General features: G+C 37.8%; 1 protein-coding gene across 1 annotated transcript in view; it reads right to left on the bottom strand.

The window, feature by feature from the left end:
- RNF13 (ring finger protein 13) overlaps positions 1 to 20,717 on the bottom strand; it is a 111,842-nt gene that overhangs the window by 62,686 nt on the left and 28,439 nt on the right. The window contains exons 2-3 of the mRNA XM_043873563.1: positions 15,512 to 15,641; positions 9,225 to 9,305 (exon numbers count right to left, since the gene is read on the bottom strand). Coding sequence (XP_043729498.1) covers positions 9,225 to 9,305; positions 15,512 to 15,625 — 195 coding nt within the window. The 5' untranslated portion in view covers positions 15,626 to 15,641. The remainder of the gene's footprint in view (positions 1 to 9,224; positions 9,306 to 15,511; positions 15,642 to 20,717) is intronic.

The following is a 20,717-nucleotide window of genomic DNA, read 5'->3' as shown; positions in this document are numbered from 1 at the left end:
GATGTACATGGCAGAGTCAGCAGTAAACAATCCACCTGCAGATGCAGGAGACATCCTGAGACACAGTTTGATCCCTGGGTCAGGAAGACCCCCTGGACGAGGGCATGGCAACCCACGTAAGTGTTCTTGCCTGGAGAACCTTCATGGACAGAAAAGCCTTGCAGGCTATAGTCCACAGAGTCGCAGACTTGGACACGACTGAAGCGACTTTAGCACACATACGGTGAATCAACAAAGTGGAAAATTAAAAGCTCAAAAGACTGGTACACTTGTAGGACTTGATACATCCGACAAGATGGTTTCTTTAAAAAATGAGGAATTCTAAGGGAATTGAACTTACACTGTAATCACATGTCCTTTAAGACAGTCTTCTATATTGCCATATAATCAATAAACATCAGTAAGGAATATTTATTCATACTTTATAGTCCATAGTACTTGGCAAATCCTCTAAGAACATAAAAGCTTTAACATAAATGTGTTAATCAGAGTTCTTAACAAAATCCTTGATAACAAAAAGTTCAGAAACAAAGAAAGTAAATCTGTGAAAACTTAAGAGACAGCACAGATATTCTCCTTCAGTTTTACAAACAAAAGTGAATCCTGAGTAATATGTCATCATCATAAGTGTCTGCAATTTGTCATTATCACAAGCCAGTCGTGTGCTGTTAAGTCGTGTCCGACTCTTTACAACCCTCTGGGCTGTGGCCTGCCAGGCTCCTCTTTCATGGGATTTCCCAGGCAAGAATACTGGAGTGGGTAGTCATTTCCTTCTACAATAACTCAGTTAGAGTTGAGCACAATCTAGTTAACTAAAGTTGAATATAATCTGGTTATCAGGCTGGATTAAGGGGGTCAGAACTTAAAGTTACTGATAGCAATGGTCAGATCCTAACTACTGAAATTATTTCAGTATGCAGTATTCAAAGAGAATGGTGAACAGCAAGAAGGGGCGGTGCAGGTTCACAGATAAAAGTAGGGAGAACGATGTGTGGGTATTGGTACTGGATGTTCTGTTAATTTCAAAGATGATGATCACTGATTTCTTTATTAAATGAAGTAAGAAATACAGTAAGTATGGGGGAAAGTAAATTATTTCACCATGGCAAACTCTAATTTAGAGAAGGAAGATACTATCAATCTCTCCAAAGTGGTCAGAAGTTCATATACCAGCCATACACAAGAATACTTGGTTTCCCATTTCCTTGTCAGCCATTGATAAGACTTTTTTCTCACTAATCTGATGAGTGTGAAATGACCTTTAATTATACTGTATGCAAGGCGATATTTTTAAGGCTATTCAGTGCAACACTATATAATAGCTAAAAAATGGCATCTTACATATCTACCAACAAAAGAATAAAAAAATAAATTGTAGCATAGTCATAAAATGAAGTACTATTCATTGAAATGAATTAAGACTATATAATAACATGAATTTCAAATACATTGTTGGATGAAAAAGGCAAGTTTAAAAGCCTCATGAAACATAAAAGCATGCACAGCAGTGTTTATAAGGTAACATGTTTTATAACATTAAATAGGAAATATACACGTAAATTTTAGGGTAATGATTATCTATGAGGGAATCTAATCGGGAGGATAAAAAGAATGTTTCAGTGGTATTGGTAACACTTTATTTCTTCTTTAAAAAACGGTAAAATATTCGCATCTAAGTAGTAGGTATACTGGTATTCTGTTGTTTCCCTATGCTATTCTGTTTCCAATACTTCATAATTTTTAAAATAAAGAGCAACCTAAATGTATAATGACACAAGGGATTGGCACATTATGGTATAATTCCAGTACTGCAATAAATTACAGAATTTCTAGTGATGCTATGAATACATATATTTTTACATGAAAAGATACCCATGATATTTAGATATGTTATGATATTGCCAAATTTCAAGAAGTTGCAAAGTAATATACATAAATGGATGATTTTCAAATTCTTCTTTTCACATCCTACATCATCTTAATTTTTATAGCGACCATGTGTTACTCTTATAGCCAGAAAAACAGGTTTTCATGGACAAAGGAATAAAAAATTACCTTTTTTTAAGGTAATTACCAATTTTTACCATATCAAATTGATAAAGCCAGCAAGAAAATCTAATGAAAACTACTAAGCGAACAGACACCAGAAACGCCCAGCAGTGAGGCAGGGATGTGTGTGGGCTGACTACATTGATTTACAGTATCAGAACCTAAGCCTGCTTTTACTTCCAAGGTGGCAGGAGAACAAACAGAACAATGTGGGCGGGTCCGAGGACGGTGGAAGAGACGAGGGCCCAAACCGTGGAACAAAGGAGAAGAACCAAGGCTGGATTTTAGGAATCCCACCTAAGACGGGTGAGATGCTTAGATTTTCTCGTGCACTCTTCTCAGGCCCTCCCTTTTATGCTGTCTCCCAGCTCCCCCACATCTAAGTGATAAGCTACCATAAGGAAATAATTCTTCATTATTTTCTATCTCTAACGAGATTCTATATTCCTTGATTCAGTAATACATGAATAAGCAATCATCACCTTTGAAATTAACAGGAAAAGGCTTATATGTTCAAGAGTCACTGAAGAAGCATTCTTTGAATATGATCAAAGTTTGTGCAACTGAAAATGCCTTTGTATTTTAGAATTCTCCTTTTATGTATAGCCAAGTGGCTTTATTCCTTGTTTTGATGGCCCTATTTCCTTATTTTTCCTTCAAAAAGGAAACTCTGACCTCTGTTTTAGCCAACAAATTGAAGGTGACATTGCAACAGCTCGTAGGTGACATTGCAACAGTTCTTAGAGGCAGCCACGCACGTTCAGCCTTAACCAAGACCTCTTCCTATCACAAAGCTGTGAGGTGTCTGGAGGAAAAACACAGCAGCAGTCCTGAATCTCTCTTGAATATCTGCTACAAAGGAAGTGAAGGAAGTCTCACAAACAACCACATTTCCTTGCTATATTTGCATTTTCCTTCACAGCAAAAAAAACAAAAAAAACCATTATCTTCTAATCTCGTCTTTACATTAAACAAAATGATTTCTTATAAAATAATCCTAAAATTAACTAGTAAATTTACTTTCAAAGAATAGTACAGTTTGTGAAAAATTAACTGGTGATGATGCTATAAGGCACTAATTTAAGAATAAAAATCAGAAGAAAAAAAACTAATAAGAGGAAATCCTTTATTTGTATCTTTGTCTGTCTATATATGAGGAAAGCAGTCAAGGATGAATCTGCCTGCCAAGATCTTTATCCTCTGTCTTCTCATTGACATGAAGAACGTAGGCTGAGTACCACGTTACAAAAACACTGTCTGCAAACATCGCGGCACCAGACTTCCCTGGTGGTCCAGTGACAGACTCTGTGCCCCCAGTGCTGGGAGCCCTGGCTCGGTTCCTGGCTAGGGCACTAGATCCCACACACTTTAACTAAGAGCTCGTCTGTCTCAACTAAGACCTCATGCAGCCAAATAAATAAATACATGTTTAAAAAAAAAAAAAAAAGATCATGGTAAATCCAGCCCAAAAGGTGTTTTGCTGAAAACAAGTTTTGCCATTGACAGGAATACTCAGGAAACCCCAAATACTAGGCTTACCTTTCAGAGATAATCTTGATTTGAATTTATAATAATCATTATTACTCCCCCTACTTGTCAAGGCACTTCTTAAAAACAAAAAAACAAGAAACCTAGAAAAGTTTGATCCCCCTGAGACTGGCCCTTGGTATATAACTGAATTATTCCAATGATACTGATAATATGCAGAGAGTCTAATCAGAAACTTTGCTAGCATTACTAATCTACATGATAAAATCCTGACTACGCAATAATGATGCTTTAGTAGTTGGGTATTCTTTCAAAAAGGTAAAAATAGGGGCCTATTTTACACTATACAATAAAATAATCCTGGGTAGATTAAAGACCTCCCAAGCATGGAGTGAAGGGCATGGGGAAAATTTACAAATTTTGGAGTAAACAGAGAAAAATATTTCAAGGCCTCAGGGTAGGGAAGGATTACTTAAGATACAGAAAATGCAAAACATCAAAAAAGATGTCTACATTAATTTAAACTTAGGCATAATTTTAAAAGGCAATTTTAAGTTAAAAAGCACAAAGAAGAAAATATTTATAAGCAATATAACTAAAAGATTAAGAAATCTGAGTGCCAAAGAATTGATGCTTTTAAATTGAGGTGTTGGAGAAGATGCTTGAGAGTCCCTTGGACTTCAAGAAGATCAAACCAGTCCATCCTAAAGGAAATCAGTCCTGAATATTCACTGGAAGGACTGATGCTGAAGCTGAAGCTCCAATACTTTGGCCACCTGATGGGAAGAACTGACTCACTGGAAAAGAACCTGATGCTGGGAAAGATTGAAGACGAGAGGAGAAGGGGATGACAGAGGATGAGATGGTTGGATGGTATCACCAACTTGATAGATATGAGTTTGAGCAAGCTTCGGGAGTTGGTGATGGACAGGGAAGCCTGGAGTGCTGCAGTCCATGGGGCCACAAAGAGTCGGACACAACTAAGCGACTGGACTAAACTGAACTGAGAGATTAGCGTCTGGACTCCTAAAAGTCAATATTTTAAAGATTTACAAACCAATACAAAAATGGGTTAAAAAACAGACAAACTAGAAGCCTGCCTGACCAATAATGCTATATCTCACTAAAAGAGAAGATATATTATATAATTATATTATATAATTATATAATGTTATCTAATTACATAATGCTACATGCAGGTAGACGCAGGTAGACGTAAGAGATGTGGATTCAATCCCTGGGTCGGGAAGATCTTCTAGAGGAGGGCATGGCAACCCACTCCAGTATTCTTGCCTGGAGAATCCAGGGACAGAAGAGCCTGGTGGGCTACAGTCCATGGGGTCGCAAAGAGTCAGACAGGACTGAGTGACTTAGCACACATACACGCACATCTCACTAATGCTCGATATCACTAATTATTCAAGAAATCCCAAGTAAAAGCAGTAAGACAGCGCTTCATACCCCATCAAGTGGGCAATCCTTTAATTCTGATAGTAAGTCTTGGCAAGGATATGGCAAAAGAGTTACACTTACTTGTAAGTTTTTATTTTAGTGAGGCAGGAGAGAGAATGGAAATACAACATCAAACTGAGAGGTTAAAGACCTTCTGCGGTGTCTAACGGGGACTCTCAGTAAGGAACTTCTTGTGAGTATCTAACTCTGGACAATGTTTAGGTCTCTTATAAGATATTTAGACTTAAAGGAACATACTGATGTCATACATCTTCCTTTTGGATCTGAGGCACAGCCAGTAAGGTCCCCAAAAAAAAAAAAAAAAACAAATAAGGTTTTCTGTTAAAGGTACTGGCTAAAACAGCCAATTAAAATATATAACCAAAAACAAAGAGTTTTCCCCAGGTAAACATATCACAAATCTTTCTTTTAAAACTTCAACAACACTAATAGGATATATTTTAATTCTTATAAGATTCACATTTTTACATTAAAGCTAAAATATTCTTTCGTTACTATTAGCTTAATTGGGGCATATGTAAACGGAATGCAAACAGAATTTCAATTGATATGTGTCATACCATACATATCTAATCTTTTATAAATGGTGGAATTCAGTGATACTATTATAAAATCTACAGATTCTACAGAATTTTTTATTATATTTTATACTTTTATTTTATACTAATATTTTATACTATTATAAAATATACAGATTCTGTCTACAGAACATAAGCCTACAAAAACTATCCCAACTAAATACTCTGGACAAAGCTCAAAAGTAAAAATATTTGTCAGCTATGTCTCTTAATGCTATAACCATACAATATTTTTAAATTAATTTGGTTATATTTTTAACATACCAATTTAATCAGTTTTATAGACATTACACTACTGTAAGCCATGTCCACTTTATCGTCAAGTCCTCCTTGTAAACAAGAAGAAGTAGGCTGCTGCTGCTGCTGCTAAGTCGCCTCAGTCGTGTCCGACTCTGTGCGACCCCATAGACGGCAGCCCACCAGGCTCCCCTATCCCTGGGATTCTCCAGGCAAGAATACTGGAGCGGGCTGCCATTTCCTTCTCCAATGCATGAAAGTGAGAAGTGAAAGTGAAGTCGCTCAGTCGTGTCGGACTCTTAGCGACCCCATGGACCTCAGGCCACCAGGCTCCTCCGTCCATGGGATTTTCAAGGCAAGAGTACTGGAGTGGGGTGCCATTGCCTTCTCCTAAGAAGTAGGCTAGCGTTTGTGAATTCTGATTCTGGGCAATGGCAAGCCAGCCATGCAACTATAAAAGCTATCTATAATGATCCAACAATTTGCAATTTGTTAGAATACTCTCTTTACTATCACTGTGTTTCACCTATTGGGCTTGCCCTATAACTACAGGGTAAAAGCAGGCAGATATTTAACACTATTTTTTTTCCCCAGGCAGTGAATAAACATAGTTGTCAAAATACCTTTTAAACATAAACTAAATGTACAATGGGCTTCCCAGGTGGCTCAGTGGTAAAGAATCCGCCTGCTAAAACAGGACAGTCCGGTTAGGCTCCGAGGTCTGGAAGATCCCCTGAAGAAGAAAATGGCAACCCACTCCAATATTCTTGCCTAGGAAATCCCATGCACAGAGGAGCCTGGAAGGCTATAATCCCTGGGGTTGCAAAAGAGTCGGACTAACTTATTGACTAAACGACAAAATTTACAATAGCACAGAAGAGCTACAATAAGACTATGGTTATCAGGAGTTAATGAAACTCTTTAAAACAAGCTTACTAAGCAGAAAGGTTCTCCAGTGAAAAAGGATGGTCAGACTCTTTATGCTGAATAGAAGAAAGGCTGCCAGCTCAAAATCGCTGGTAATCAGAGAAATGCAAATTAAAACAAGATAATTCTTTGGCCCATCAGATTGGCAAAAGTTTAAAAGACTGATAATATCCAGGATTGGCAAGGGTGTAGGAAAATGGATATTCTTATACCCATTAGTACAGTTTTTTAGAAAAGTAATTTAGTGCATCTAAGAAAATTTTAGATATAAATACCCATGCACTCATTTACTACACTTCCAAACCTCTATCCTAGCAAAATAATTGGCTTTAGATAAGAAACCAAAATATCTGAATATTTATTAATAGAATATGACTAATAAACTGTGGTTATTCATGTTACAGAATATCAAGCAAGGCTGCGGAAAGATCTCTAAGACATAATGCTAATATGGGGAGGTGGGGGAATCAAATGTAAATACAATAGTGGATACCTTTCTTTCACAGTGCCCAAAGTTTTTGAAACCACTGTTCCCACACTATGATCCTACCTTCCCAAAGTAGACCAAAACAACAAAAATAACAACTATATTATCCAGCCTCCCTCACAGCCAGGTAAGTCGCTACAGTATCAATATACAGCTCCTAACTGTGTGATCTCAGCTTAGTCGCTCAGTCGTGTCTGACTCTTTGTGACCCCATGGACTGCAACACGCTAGGCTTCCCTGTCTATCACCAACTCCCGGAGCTTGCTCAAACTCATATCCATTGAGTTGGTGATGCCATCCAACCATCTCATTCTCTGTCATCCCCTTGTCCTTCTGCCTTCAATCTTTCCCAGCATCAGGGTCTTTTCTAACAAGTCAGTTCTTCGCATCAGGTGGCCAAAGTATTGGAGTTTCAGCTTCAGCATCAGTCCTTCCAATGAATATTTGGGACTGATTTCCTTGAATAGCTGGTTTGATATTCACACCTGGTTTCAATTTCCTGCAATTCAAAAGCATCAATTCTTCACCGCTCAGGTTTCTTTATGGTCCATCTCTCATATCCATACATGACTACTGGAAAAACCATAGTTTTGACTAGACAGACCTTTGTTGGCAAAGTAATGTCTCTGCTTTTTAATATGCTGTCTAAATTTGTCATAGCTTTTCTAGACTGTGGTCTAGAGTCTGTCAATTAGAAAAATCCAGGTGACAGATTTGAGGAAACAGTTTGGCAAAGGGTCTCTCTTTGACCAGCTTGGGCAGACATAGAGGCAGACTGTTTTAAGACCACAGAAGCTTCTTGGTCAGAGACAAGATTCCGCGCTTTTCTCTGGCGGTCAGTGGCTGCCATCAATCTTTTATCACGGCAGTTCCACAAGGCACTTCTGGGTTTTATTGCTGACACGGTCTGCAAACTGCTTCTCCAGGCTGCGATACTCTCAACATCTCTATCCCTTCATAAATTCCTTTCTGGATAAATTAGCTAGAATGGGTTTCATTATAAAAATTAAGAAACCTTTCATATACATAACGATAACCACTTATGAACTTTACAAGTTCATAAATGTGTGAACTAAAAGCACTGGATGTTTAGAAAAGGATCTGAAGACTAGGAGAGCACATTTTTATGGCACTTAAATACGGAATTTCAAAAAATCAGAACAAACTGAAAACATTCTGTGGTACATATATACACAACTTCATGTATTCTCACTTACATAATATGAAAACCTTATATTGGAGCACAGAAGGATTTTTTTAAGCATGACTCCAGAGAAAGATAATAATATGCAACTATAATACAAATATAACTTCTGAAACTTTAAAGTTAAAAGATGAAGGACAACTATCTGAGGCATATAAGGCAAATAATAGATTAATACTTTCAATATATATTCTTACATATCAATAAGAATGGACATTTTAATATAAAAATGGGCAAAGTCATTAACAAAAACTGGACAAGCTAAATATCCACAGTAAAAAAATTAAACAAAAACATTCAAAAACCCATAGTATTTCATGATATTGCAAAACCATGCAGGCACAGCAAACTAAAAGGCAGATCCTCGTCTATTAGCATGAAAAGATGTTCTAGTTTACAATTCAGTAAAAATGGCAGGTAACCAAGTGACATATTTCTATGAGTATTAAATATAGGTTCATTATATGTGTACATAAATATATATGCACAAATATTTGTACATATATCTCAACAAACACATAGCACATATTCTGGAAGAACAGGTCTGAAATATCATGTCAAATGCTAATAGCAGCTAGTTCAGAATAATAAAATACAATCACAAGTAATTTTCACTTTCTTTTTCATACCTTGTTAATAGTCTGAGCCCTTTATGAAAGAATATATATAGGTTTTATAAGTAACAGTAAGAAATATTTTCATTCTTTAAACAAATAAAGATCAATAAAGATAACTTTATTAAATATCCTATAATTTTAATCATATATTACTATTTTCTTACCTTTAAACCTTCAGCTGGAAGTCTATAACCAAACCTTGCTGGAAGGTCATCAAATGTCTGAGATGCGTTTTCAAAATTATACTAAATATAAAATTAAAAACAATCAAGTTACAACCAATGTACACATAATATTAAAAACAAAAAGGTTGTTAAATTATTTAAATTGTCATTTCCACGATTCTGATTTACTACCACAGCTTATCACAATAATTCAACTTTGTAAATGCACATCCACTAAGAAAGGAATATATTGACAAAATTTACTACATATACAACTGTTTCAATTGGATTCTGATTTCATGTAATTATTATTAAACAGAAGCAATAATTCTGTGACATTTAACTACTTACTGTCTTCCTGAGTTTTTCCCCATAGACAATTCCCTAGCAAGAAATTTTCTAGACAGATTATTTTCCAGCAAGAATTCCATTTTATTTTCTCTATATTATAAGGGTCTAGATATAAAGGAAGAGATTTACTGGATTTCTGGACCTAGCTTTGAAAGATGCCTTTTCCCCAGAGAAAGAAGGAGTATTAAACCATCCTTTTAAGACTGCCATTTTTTAAGTAATCTGAACATTTTTATCCAGGACTGAAAATGAAAGATCTAAAGTCAATGAAATACATACACACAGAGAGCTGAAGGTATTCAATCTCTTTAATAACTTCCCCCCTTCCATATAGACACAAGTATTTCAGTCCTCCACCAAAACAGAACAAGACAAGGATCTGCTATACTTTTATAATGGAGGATAACAGTAATGATAACTGTAAAGTGAGCTTACTGCATTATTTAAGATGCTGTATTCAATACGCTTTAAGGAAAACAAAAGAAGCGAGGAAGACATGGAACTAAACAAAAATGGTAAACAAGTAACTTTTGAAACACAGGTGAAATGTACACAGTGAAACAGAAGTTAAGGTAGCTGTCAGTAAACTGTAGGCCAAAGATAGAAAAAATTGCACACAATTAGTTTGAATGCAGATTAAAAGGATGGAGCAAAGCAAGTGCTATGTACAGACAGCACAAGACAGAAGGATGATGCAAATCTTAAATATTCACAACATGGATTAGGTCACACATCCAGACTGCTGTCCTTACATCAAACACCCACTGGGGATCCTCATTCTAGCCTCATGTGTCATTTGCCAGAGACAGGTGGATCAACAGCTCTGCAGGTTAACAGCAAATTACAGCTGTGTTCAGATGTTAATACCTCAGGTCTCTCCAACAGAGCAAGCAAACACTGGATCCAGACACTTTCCATCTGTTGAGTCCCCTTGTTCATCCTCAACTACACTGTAAACATACTGTCACCAGGGAAAGTGGACGCAGCACAGAGACTTCTTAGTGTTTAGTCGCTAAGTGGTGTCAGACGCTTTGTGACCCCATGGCCTGCAACCCGTCAGGCTCCTTCTGCCCATGGGACTTCCCAGCAAAGAACACTGGAATGGGTTGCCACTTCCTTCTCGAGGGGATCTTCCCAACCCAGGGATCAAAGCCTCGTCTCCTGCATTAGCAGGCGGGTTCTTCACCACTGAGCCGTCAGGGAAGCTCAGCAGAGGGACTGGAGAAACTAACAACAGGAAACACAGGATTCGGGCGGTGTGACTCTTCGCCCTATCCTGAGTGTATTAACATACCCATCTTTCATCTATGCTTCTCACTGTGTGTTTGTAATAAATTCAATAAATTGTAACTCAAGTATCCAAATTTGATCACTGAACCTATCTATTCTGTTACCTCTGGGATAATCAGCCTGGAAGTATACTTGAAAGCCAGCAATGCTTCAGAGTAAATTCTTATTTTAAAAACAATTCATATTTGCAGAGTGCTTTATGGTTTACAATGGAGAAGGAAATGGGAACCCACTCCGTACTCTTGCCTGGAAAATCCCATGGACCGAGGAGCCTGATAGACTATAGTCCATGGGGTCACAAAGAGTCAGACACGACTGAGCAACTTCCCGTTATGGTTTTCAAAGTGGTTCAGTCAACAAAGTGCTTTTACCTCCATTATCACAATGTATCATTTAATCTCTTAATTAAAACATCCTCCTTTAATTGATTTGATTAAATTATGATCAGCTTTGAGCTTGAGACAGTCATTTAACTCCTCCAAGGCCAAAGACACTACCGTAAAATAAGGAAATAGATCTAGATCAACACAAAGAAAAAGACAGATGTGTACAGGCAATACTTTTTCTAAAATGTACTTTTAAGATTAGGAAATGAAAAACCTACAGCTGTGCTAAAGTACTCTTTTATAACTTCCTATTACTGAGGAGTTTCATGCTTTTGGCTAGAATTTCAGAAATAAAATATCTAGCTTGAACTATAGTACTTGTAACACTGGGACTTGGAATCCAAGTTTTGTTAGAGAGTGAGACTCATTTTGAAACTGTTTTGCCTTTTCTCAGGAAAGCGAATGTTACTTTGCTCACACTGCTTTTTACAATCACATTGTTTAAAAAAAAATAAGTTTCCATCATGAACAAGACAAACAGAAAAATCTTTAGCACAAAAGTGCTTTACTTTTGTAAAGTAGGGAGAGCAAGGGGGCCACTGATGCTCGTGAAATTAAAACACACTCACTGTTAAAACAGAAATAAAATTATTCCTCTCTGGAATCTCAGGCTCAATGACTATCGTGCTTTAGTTTTAATCTACTTATTTTGAAAAAGTCTTTTCCTAACTAGTTCTCCTTGACAGCAGCCCTAACAGAAATTTAATTCAATTCTGTTGTTCCCTCGCCAAGTTGTGTCTGACTCTTTGTGACCCCATCGACTGTAGCACGCAAGGCTCCTCTGTCCTCCACCATCTCCCAGAGTTTGCTCAAATTCACATCCACTGAGTCAGTGATGCTATCTAACAACCTCATCCTCTGCTACTCCTTTCTCCTTTTGCTTTCAGTCTTTCCCAGCATCAGGGTCTTTTAATTCAATTTAAAAAGTAACAAATGGCTAACAATTATGGAACATTTAAGACATCATACTAAACATTTATTCAGGTATTCACTTATTTAATCTTTATGACAATACTATAAGTCATCTATTATTATCATCATTCTAATTTTACAGACTGACTATAGAATAAAATACCCTGCTTGCAAATAACTTGCTCTAGTAAATGTGAAGAACCAGGATTCTAATCCAGGCAGTCTTCTCCAACACCACAGTTCAAAAGCATCAATTTTTCGGCGCTCAGCTTTCTTCACCATCCAACTCCCACATCCATACATGACCACTGGAAAAACCATAGCCTTGACTAGACAGACCTTTGTTGGCAAAGTAATGTCTCTGCTTTTTAATATGCTGTCTAGGCTGGTCATAACTTTCCTTCCAAGGAGTAGCACCTTTTAATTTCATGGCTGCAATCACCATCTGCAGTGATTTTGGAGCCCAAAAAAATAAAGTCAGTCACTGTTTCCACTGTTTCCCCATCTATTTCCCATGAAGTGATGGGACAAGATGCCATGATCTTAGTTTTCTGAATGTTGAGCTTTAAGCCAACTTTTTCACTCTCCTCTTTCACTTTCATCAAGAGGCTTTTTTAGTTCTTCACTTTCGGCCGTAAGGGTGGTGTCATCTGCATATCTGAGGTTATTGATATTTCTCCCAGCAATCTTGATTCCAGCTTGTGCTTCTTCCATCCCAGCACTTCTCATGATGTACTCTGCATATAAGTTAAATAAGCAGGGTGACAATATACAGCCTTGATGTACTCCTTTTCCTATTTGGAACCAGTCTGTTGTTCCATGTCCAGTTCTAACTGTTGCTTCTTGCCCTGCATACAGTCATCTCAAGAGGCAGGTGTGACTCTTACCAGGTACCAGAAACAAAGCCGAGTAAGACAGAGCCCTGTCTTCCAGGCGCCCGTGGCCCAGGGGACTCACTGACCAGGCAGCGACACACTCTCCAGGAGCGCCTCCATATCCTGTGTGTGTCTCAGTAGTCTCCAACCTTCGCACCCCTTTGGACTGTAGCTTGCCAGGCTCCTCTGTCTATGGGACTTTTCAGGCAGGAACACTGAAGTGGGGTGCCATTTCCTCCTCCTGGGGACCCTCCTGACCTCGGCTTGAGCCCGCATCTCCTCTGTCTCCTGCACTGCAGGCAGATTCTTTACCCACTGAGCCATCGGGAAAGCCCGCCATGTCCTCTGAGAACTCACCAACTAGCTGGACAAAACTGTTGCCAGCAAATTAACAGTCAAGTGGGAGCGTTTCTCTGCCAAAAACAAAATCATCTGGCATACAAACAGCATCACTTAACACTGGCTACAGCTTTTCAAAAGCAACATCCTAATACCTGTCCAAAATAGAGCCAGAATCAACCTGATTTCCAACTCACTTAAATTTTATTGTTACAAATTCAGATTACAGTGATGTTGTTATTCAATTAAAAGAAAAAGCTAATGTTTTCTACCTTTTAACTCACTTCCTCTGAACAACTGTGTTACCACATCCGGTTCCTCTGCCTCAATTTTTAGTTCCCCTTTTCCCCCAGACACATGACCCCACAACCGACTCCCCACCAAGCTACCTCTGCATTCCTGTCAGCCTCTATCGTTACTGTCAATATAAAGACCAGATTTAAGTAGCTCTCAGGCTGAATAGTTCCTTCACTAGAAGACATCAACCTACATTCCACACTAACCTGCCTGAGGCACAGGCAGCAAGGTTGGCAAGGACTGATTGCTCTTCTCTCTCTGACATTTTGTGCTGTATCTAAATTAAAAAATACTACTGAAGGGACTCCCGTGGTGGTCCTGCGGTTAAGAATCCGTGCTCCCAATGCAGGGGGCACAGGTTCGATCCCTGGTTGGGAAACTAGATCCCATATGCTGCAATGAAAGCTCCCTCCTACACACGGCAATGAAGACTTGGCATAGCTAAATAAATAAATATTATTTTTAAAAAATACAATTTAAACAATCACATAAGACCAAGGGAGTGAGTGAAAAATGATGAGAATGATAATTATAGTGAAGATAAAAAGATAAAACATTTACTACGTGTAGATACTAAACAGTTTACCTTATTTAATCATTATAACACTCCAGTTAAAAAATTAAAAATGGAGGCATTTATAATGACTAAGTATTTTGATCCATATCACATAGCCAGTCAAATTCCCAGAGCAATCCACTGAAAATCATTTCACCCTTCACATAGCTGAACCATAGAATAGGTGAACATTCACTTCAGGTTAAGAAAAAAAAAAAAGAATCTGCCTACAATGCAGGAGACCCCAGTTCGAACCCTGGGTTGGGAAGATCCCCTGGGAAAGAGTCCCTGGCAAACCACTCCAGTATTCTTTTCTGGAGAAGCCCGTGGACTGAGGAACCTCCTGGGCTACAGCCCATGGGGTCACAAAGAGTTGGACACCACTGAGCAATTGGCACTTCTACCTCAGATGAAAAGGAAAGAATCCAGGAATCAACAGAGGGTGAAAAAGGTATGGAAACCAGCCTGGCTCTCTGAAGTTCTAGTGATTCTAGGCCCTTCCACAAGGGCCACAGGATGAAGAAGCATGGCTGAGGACCACAATAAACTTTGTTCAGCAACAATTTTGGCCCTTCTCTTTCTTACCCAATATTAATAAGCAAATCACTTCCACCCAGAAAGAAAAACCAATAAATCCTTAGCACAGTACCAAGCGTAGAGGCGTACCTACACACACATCACACGTATAGATACAGTTAATTCTTCTTTTTCTAACTTCACAGAAATGAGAAATAGCAAGCATATACACTTCCTAGTACAGAGGACAGTAAGACAGTAGCTCAGAGAAGACTAAAAGATTTTGATGAGCAGCCTTCCTCTCTAAAAATTTTTCTACCCACCATCAAAGATAAAATCATCAGGCTTCTCCTCATTAAGTTAAAAATGTTTATGGCTATTTGTACAATTTTTAAAAATATCACTATCAGAGTCATTATAGCTACACTAGTGACCAAGAAAAAACAGTAAAATTCTATGAAAACACATAGCATGTAAATCAGTGTGGGCACCCACACTCAAAAGAGAGCAGGAACACTCTCACGAGCAACATTGATCAGGTACTTATTGCACATGGGATCTTACGTTAGAGACCAACCAACTAAGAAACGAGCGCTTACACTCTCAAGTAACAAATATGCATAGGAACTTATGTGTTTGTAGGTAAACACTTTGTAAGATTCCATTATTTCATTATTCACTCTATCATTTAGAACTTAAAAAAAAAACTTTTCTTTAAGGGATGTTTTCAGACATGAATAAATTTCACTGTTTAAATTTACTTACTGCTAAAATGTCTGCTTCTACAGGCAGGAGGTTTAAGAATGCAAAGAGCTGGACAGTCAGGATGGTATAGACTTGCGTGGCCGAGAGCATGAGCATCCCTATGGAGAGCAGCATCTCGCTGCAGAATCACCTGGAAGACAAGCAGAGGAGTAGCAGTAAGTTCTGGGGCTTTGTCTCTGAAAGTAAGTTACATGACAGAGTCATTCCTCATGTCTAAAAGTATCTTTTAAATTAAAAACATGGATTAACATTAAAATGAAACTAGTATTTCAAAAGCGGAACTGTTTACACAGATTCGGATGTTTAAGTAAACACCCAGCGTCAGTCAATACCTACATAACTCATGGTGACTAAGTTCTATGTTTTAGCTACATAATAAAGATCCTCTCACAATTCTCAGTTTATAATGTGTGTTAGTTGATCAGTCGTGTCTGACTCTTTGTGACCCCATGGACTGTAGCCTGCCAGGCTCCTCCATCCATGGGATTGCCCAGGCAAGAATACTGGAGTGGGTATAGTACAGCTTGTCTACTAACTTAATTGTGGGAGAAACTAGATTTCAATCAAAATAACGATTTTAAAATGCACACGTACCTTTGACTTAACGTTTTTTTTTATAATCTTAAAGAATTATGGTAATTTTAAAATGTAATTTGTAAATGTCCATTTTATTTATCTTTGAATATTATACCCCACATTAGAGAATTTTTTAAAAAAATAGCCATTTATTATAAAGTAATATTTTTTGCCCTTTCCCTCCTAACAATACACACACACCTCTTTGCCTTTCTATCTCCCAATGGCAATAGTGTAGCTACCTCTCCCAACCTCATCCAATTTTCTACATGAATCTTTATCTATCTTACAGCAAAAAGATGCCATGAAAGAACCAAATGGTAACCAAGTATCAAAATTCTCACTGGGAAGCCTCAACCAACAGTGTAAGTTACTTTTTATTTATTTATTTATTTTTTGTAAGTTACTTTTTAAATGGTGAGAATGAAGTTTGCAAAGACAAGAGCCTATATAATGAATTATTTCTTTAAATATCACAAATTCATATAATAACAATTCTGATGACGACTGCTGTTTGTAAGGCTTCAGACTTAGAAACTACCAGACAGACTCAAGCTCTGACTCTTTCAAACACACTGAAAGAGAAATATCCTTTAATAATTTTTGAACCACTGTCTTGCAAAAGCCATTAATACCAGAAATGATATAAAGGTAAAAATACATTAAATGTGTAGATTTGTTCAACAAAGACAAAAATAAATTAGTGGTTGCCTGGGGATGGGGCTAAGAGGGAGATGGGGGACAGACAAGAATGGACATGACTGCTCATGGAAATGGGGTTTCTTTTCAGGACGATGAACATGGTCTAAAATTAAGACTGTGCTGATGATTGCACAACTCTACAAATTTACTAAAAATAACTGCAGTTTTCACTTTAAATGGGTAAATTTTATGGTATATTATATAATTCAATAAAGCTCTTTTCAAGATTTATAGATTAATTGATATGAATGTCTTAGGTAAAATACATTTTCAGAATATATCTCTGTTGAGAAGAGTTAAACACAGCAGGCCTGAGACTGCTATCCTTAGAAAGACCTGCTTGCAAGGCTGGCCGGTCGTTGGCATCTGACAGCTTAGATTTCAGGAGGATTGCTCTCAGACCCTGATGAGAACAGCTCATTGTGTCTACACGCTGCAAACAATGTGGTTTACGCTGGACACCTGCTTCCCTTCTGGGAGTCTGAGCGTTTGGTCCATGCTGGGTGGAAGGTGCCTACCTGAACAGCCCTCACTCAGTACAACCCTGGGCACTGAATCTCTAATCAGCTTCCCTGGTAGACACTCCCCATGTGTCACCCTAACTCACTGCTGAGAGACTAAGCAAATCCCCTGTGACTCCAGAGACCCTCATAAGCTCACACCTGGTTTCCTCTGGACTTCCACTCCATGCACCCCTCCCCTTCGCGGATTCTGCTCTGTACCCTTTCACTGTAATAAGTCAGGATCACGACTAATCATACGCTGAGTCCTGTAAGCCCACTAAGATAGTGAGGCAGTGAACTTGGGGGTGGTCTTGGGGACCCCCGTTATATATACACAGTATAGCATTTCTGGGCAGAAATCACACCATAAAAACATAAAAATCCTTATAAAATAAACTGCGCTTGTGACTAAATTTTACTAGAAGGAATTAGTACACAATATACTGACCACAGGCCTATTTAGGAAAGTTACTCTGAAAGAAGTATGACTTTGCTTGTAAAGTTTTGGAATTCTCAGCTAACTTTAGGGGAGGGAGAGGAAGACAGAGTTTAGAGGGAATATAACTCTAATGACAGGAATAATAATAATCCCAACAACTATAACTGACCACTTACTAAGTGCCAGGCATTGCTCTAGGCATGTTGTTGAATTTAACTCATCTAACCCTAACAACACACTATAAGGTGTCATTTCATAGTTGGAAAAACTCAGGCCCTATTAAGTAACTTGTCCAAGATCAAACAATGAGTGATAGCAGAGCCAGTATCCAATCCCAGGCACTCTGCCTCTGAGATCTACATGCTAAAGCCCAACTGAAAATGGCATCAACACCCAAGGCCAGTGTCCCAAAGGTTGAGGAATGGACCTACGCTCAAACAGGCACTCAAGGACGTCAGTCCAATGCTCACGGCACAGTGGTCTCCGTGGTACCTACTTCTTTGGCTGTGTGTGTCTGTTTGTGCTTTTAATAACATCAAGTAGATTTTGGCTATACATTTTTGCTTTTATTGCCTTTTTCAAAATAACACATTCAAGAGTTTCTAAAGTCTATTTACAAAAGCTAATTCTAATTTCATTGTGGAAAATGAGAGAAAAATTGAAATCATTCATAATCACCAAGTAAAAGAATAACCAGTGTCTATATTTTGAGGTATAACCTTCCAGTCTTTTAGCTATATGCAAATTTAAATATGCATATTTAACAAAACTGGAATACACTATACATGTTTTGTTAACTATTATTTTCATTTACTACCTTGTGAATATTTTCCTAATTCATTACTACGTTCAAAAAAAGTTTAAATCACAAGCCCTGAACCATAACATCCCCTCAAGAGACCCCCTAGGGCTTCCACCCCTTTCACATATTTTAAGATCATTTCATATATTGGTTCCACAAATCTGACTGATATATAAAATGAAAACTACTGGTCTAAAACATGGTGCATAACGACCACAAGATACCTGTACACATATTCTTTAGTAGATTTAGTGGAATCCCCATTACTGGAGGTTGAATTAGCTTCTTGCTGTAAACTTTTTATTTTGTATTGGAGCATAGTTGGTGAACAATGTTGTGATAGTTTCTGGTGGACAGCAAAGTGATTCAGCTATACACACACATGTATCTCTTCTTTTTCAAATTCTTCTCCCATTTAGAATGTTACAGAATATTGAGCAAAGCTCCCTGTGCTATTCAGTCAGTCCTTGTTGGTCATCCATTTTAAATACAGCAGAGTATACGTGTCAATCCCAAACTCCCTAACTATCCCTCCTCCCTACCCTTCCTCCAGTAACCGTGCATATGTTCTCTGAGTCTGTTTTGTAAATAAGTTCATTTGTTTTTTTTTTTAGATTCTACATATAAGCAATACGATCTCCTTCTCTGTCTGACTGACTTCACTGCGTATGACCATCTCTGGGTCCGTCCATGTTCTGCAAATGGCATTATTTCATTCTTTTTAACAGCTGAGCAACAGCCACTGTATACACATACACCACAGCTTTGAGCAACAGCCACTGTACATACATACACCACAGCTTTGAGCAACAGCCACTGTATACACATACACCACAGCTTTGAGCAACAGCCACTGTACATTCATACACCACAGCTTTGAGCAACAGCCACTGTACATTCATACACCACAGCTTTGAGCAACAGCCACTGTACACACATACACACAGCTTATTTCCCCATCGCTTGTCAGCGGCACTCAGGCCGCTCCCCCGTCTTGCTCTGTGTCCATGTTTAATTGGGCGCTAGTAGCTCTTCGGCTGTAAAAGGTCTTTATACGTCCCGCATGTATTTCCCTTGTAAGATACACGACTGAAAAACATTTTCACCAATTCCATGGGTTTTCTTTCCACTCTTCATAGTGTCCTTTAATGCACAAGTTTTTAATTTTGAGGAACCAGGGATTTCCTTGGTGGTCCAGTGGTTAAGACTCCACACTTTCAAAGCAAGAGGGTGTGGATTCAATCCCTGGTTGGGAAATAAGGTCCCACATGCCAGGCAGCACAGCCAAAAGAGTAATTTGTTAACCAAATTTCATTTTGAGGAACCAATCCTTCATTCTATTAATTTTCTCTTGGCCTTCTGAATTTGAGTACCCAGGCTACATGTGATTATCCATATGGCTTAAGAGCACAGATGTCAGTTACTCATCAAATGCTACTCTGCTAGTTGCAAAATTTAAAACTTCCCCAAGCAGCAGAATAAATCCTAACCTCACATTTAAATTTGTGACAATACCATGCAACTCATCTATAAAAAATTCATTATAAACTTTTTACATTCTAAATTTTACAGATGGGAATGAATTTAGAAAGTGTTTAAGACCAACATTACTTTCAGGAATGTGCTTTTCAAATAACCTTTAACTCTGAAGATGTCACATCTGACATCAACTAGCTCAGTGCCAAAAAACACAAATAAAACAGCTAACCATCTCCATAAGAACGCCTCTGAATAAGCTCATATTCCATTGGTTCTCAAGCTATTCTTGCATATCACTAGGATTTCAAAAACTTGACCAAAATAACACACTGCTAAAATAATGGTAATCTTTTCCTAGTTTGAAAAATGATTTAATAGGTACTAATTTCAATTTATTTTTCTCCAAAAATGTATCATATATTTCAAAAACACATCAAAAGAGTATGTACTATAGAAATCACTAACAAAAAAATCTGAAACAGCTAGTTAACTATTTTACTGTAAAGTTTATAAGAGCCAAATCATATTTTAGTAAAGACTTGTAAAAAAATTTTAAAAACCAATGTGCTCATCATCATGCTGTTTACATATATATCACACTATAACATTTCCTCCAGAACAGCGTTCTCAATTCATACAAGTGAATATATCAATAACTTCATAATATGACTTCTAAGAGTTCAACTGAGAACTACTGAAAATATA

Source organism: Cervus elaphus, chromosome 19 (genome assembly GCF_910594005.1).
Source record: "Cervus elaphus chromosome 19, mCerEla1.1, whole genome shotgun sequence".
In the NCBI taxonomy this organism is placed as follows: Eukaryota; Metazoa; Chordata; class Mammalia; order Artiodactyla; family Cervidae; genus Cervus; species Cervus elaphus.
The sequence above is the reverse complement of the archived record's forward strand: the minus strand, read 5'-3'. Positions and strand labels throughout refer to the sequence as shown.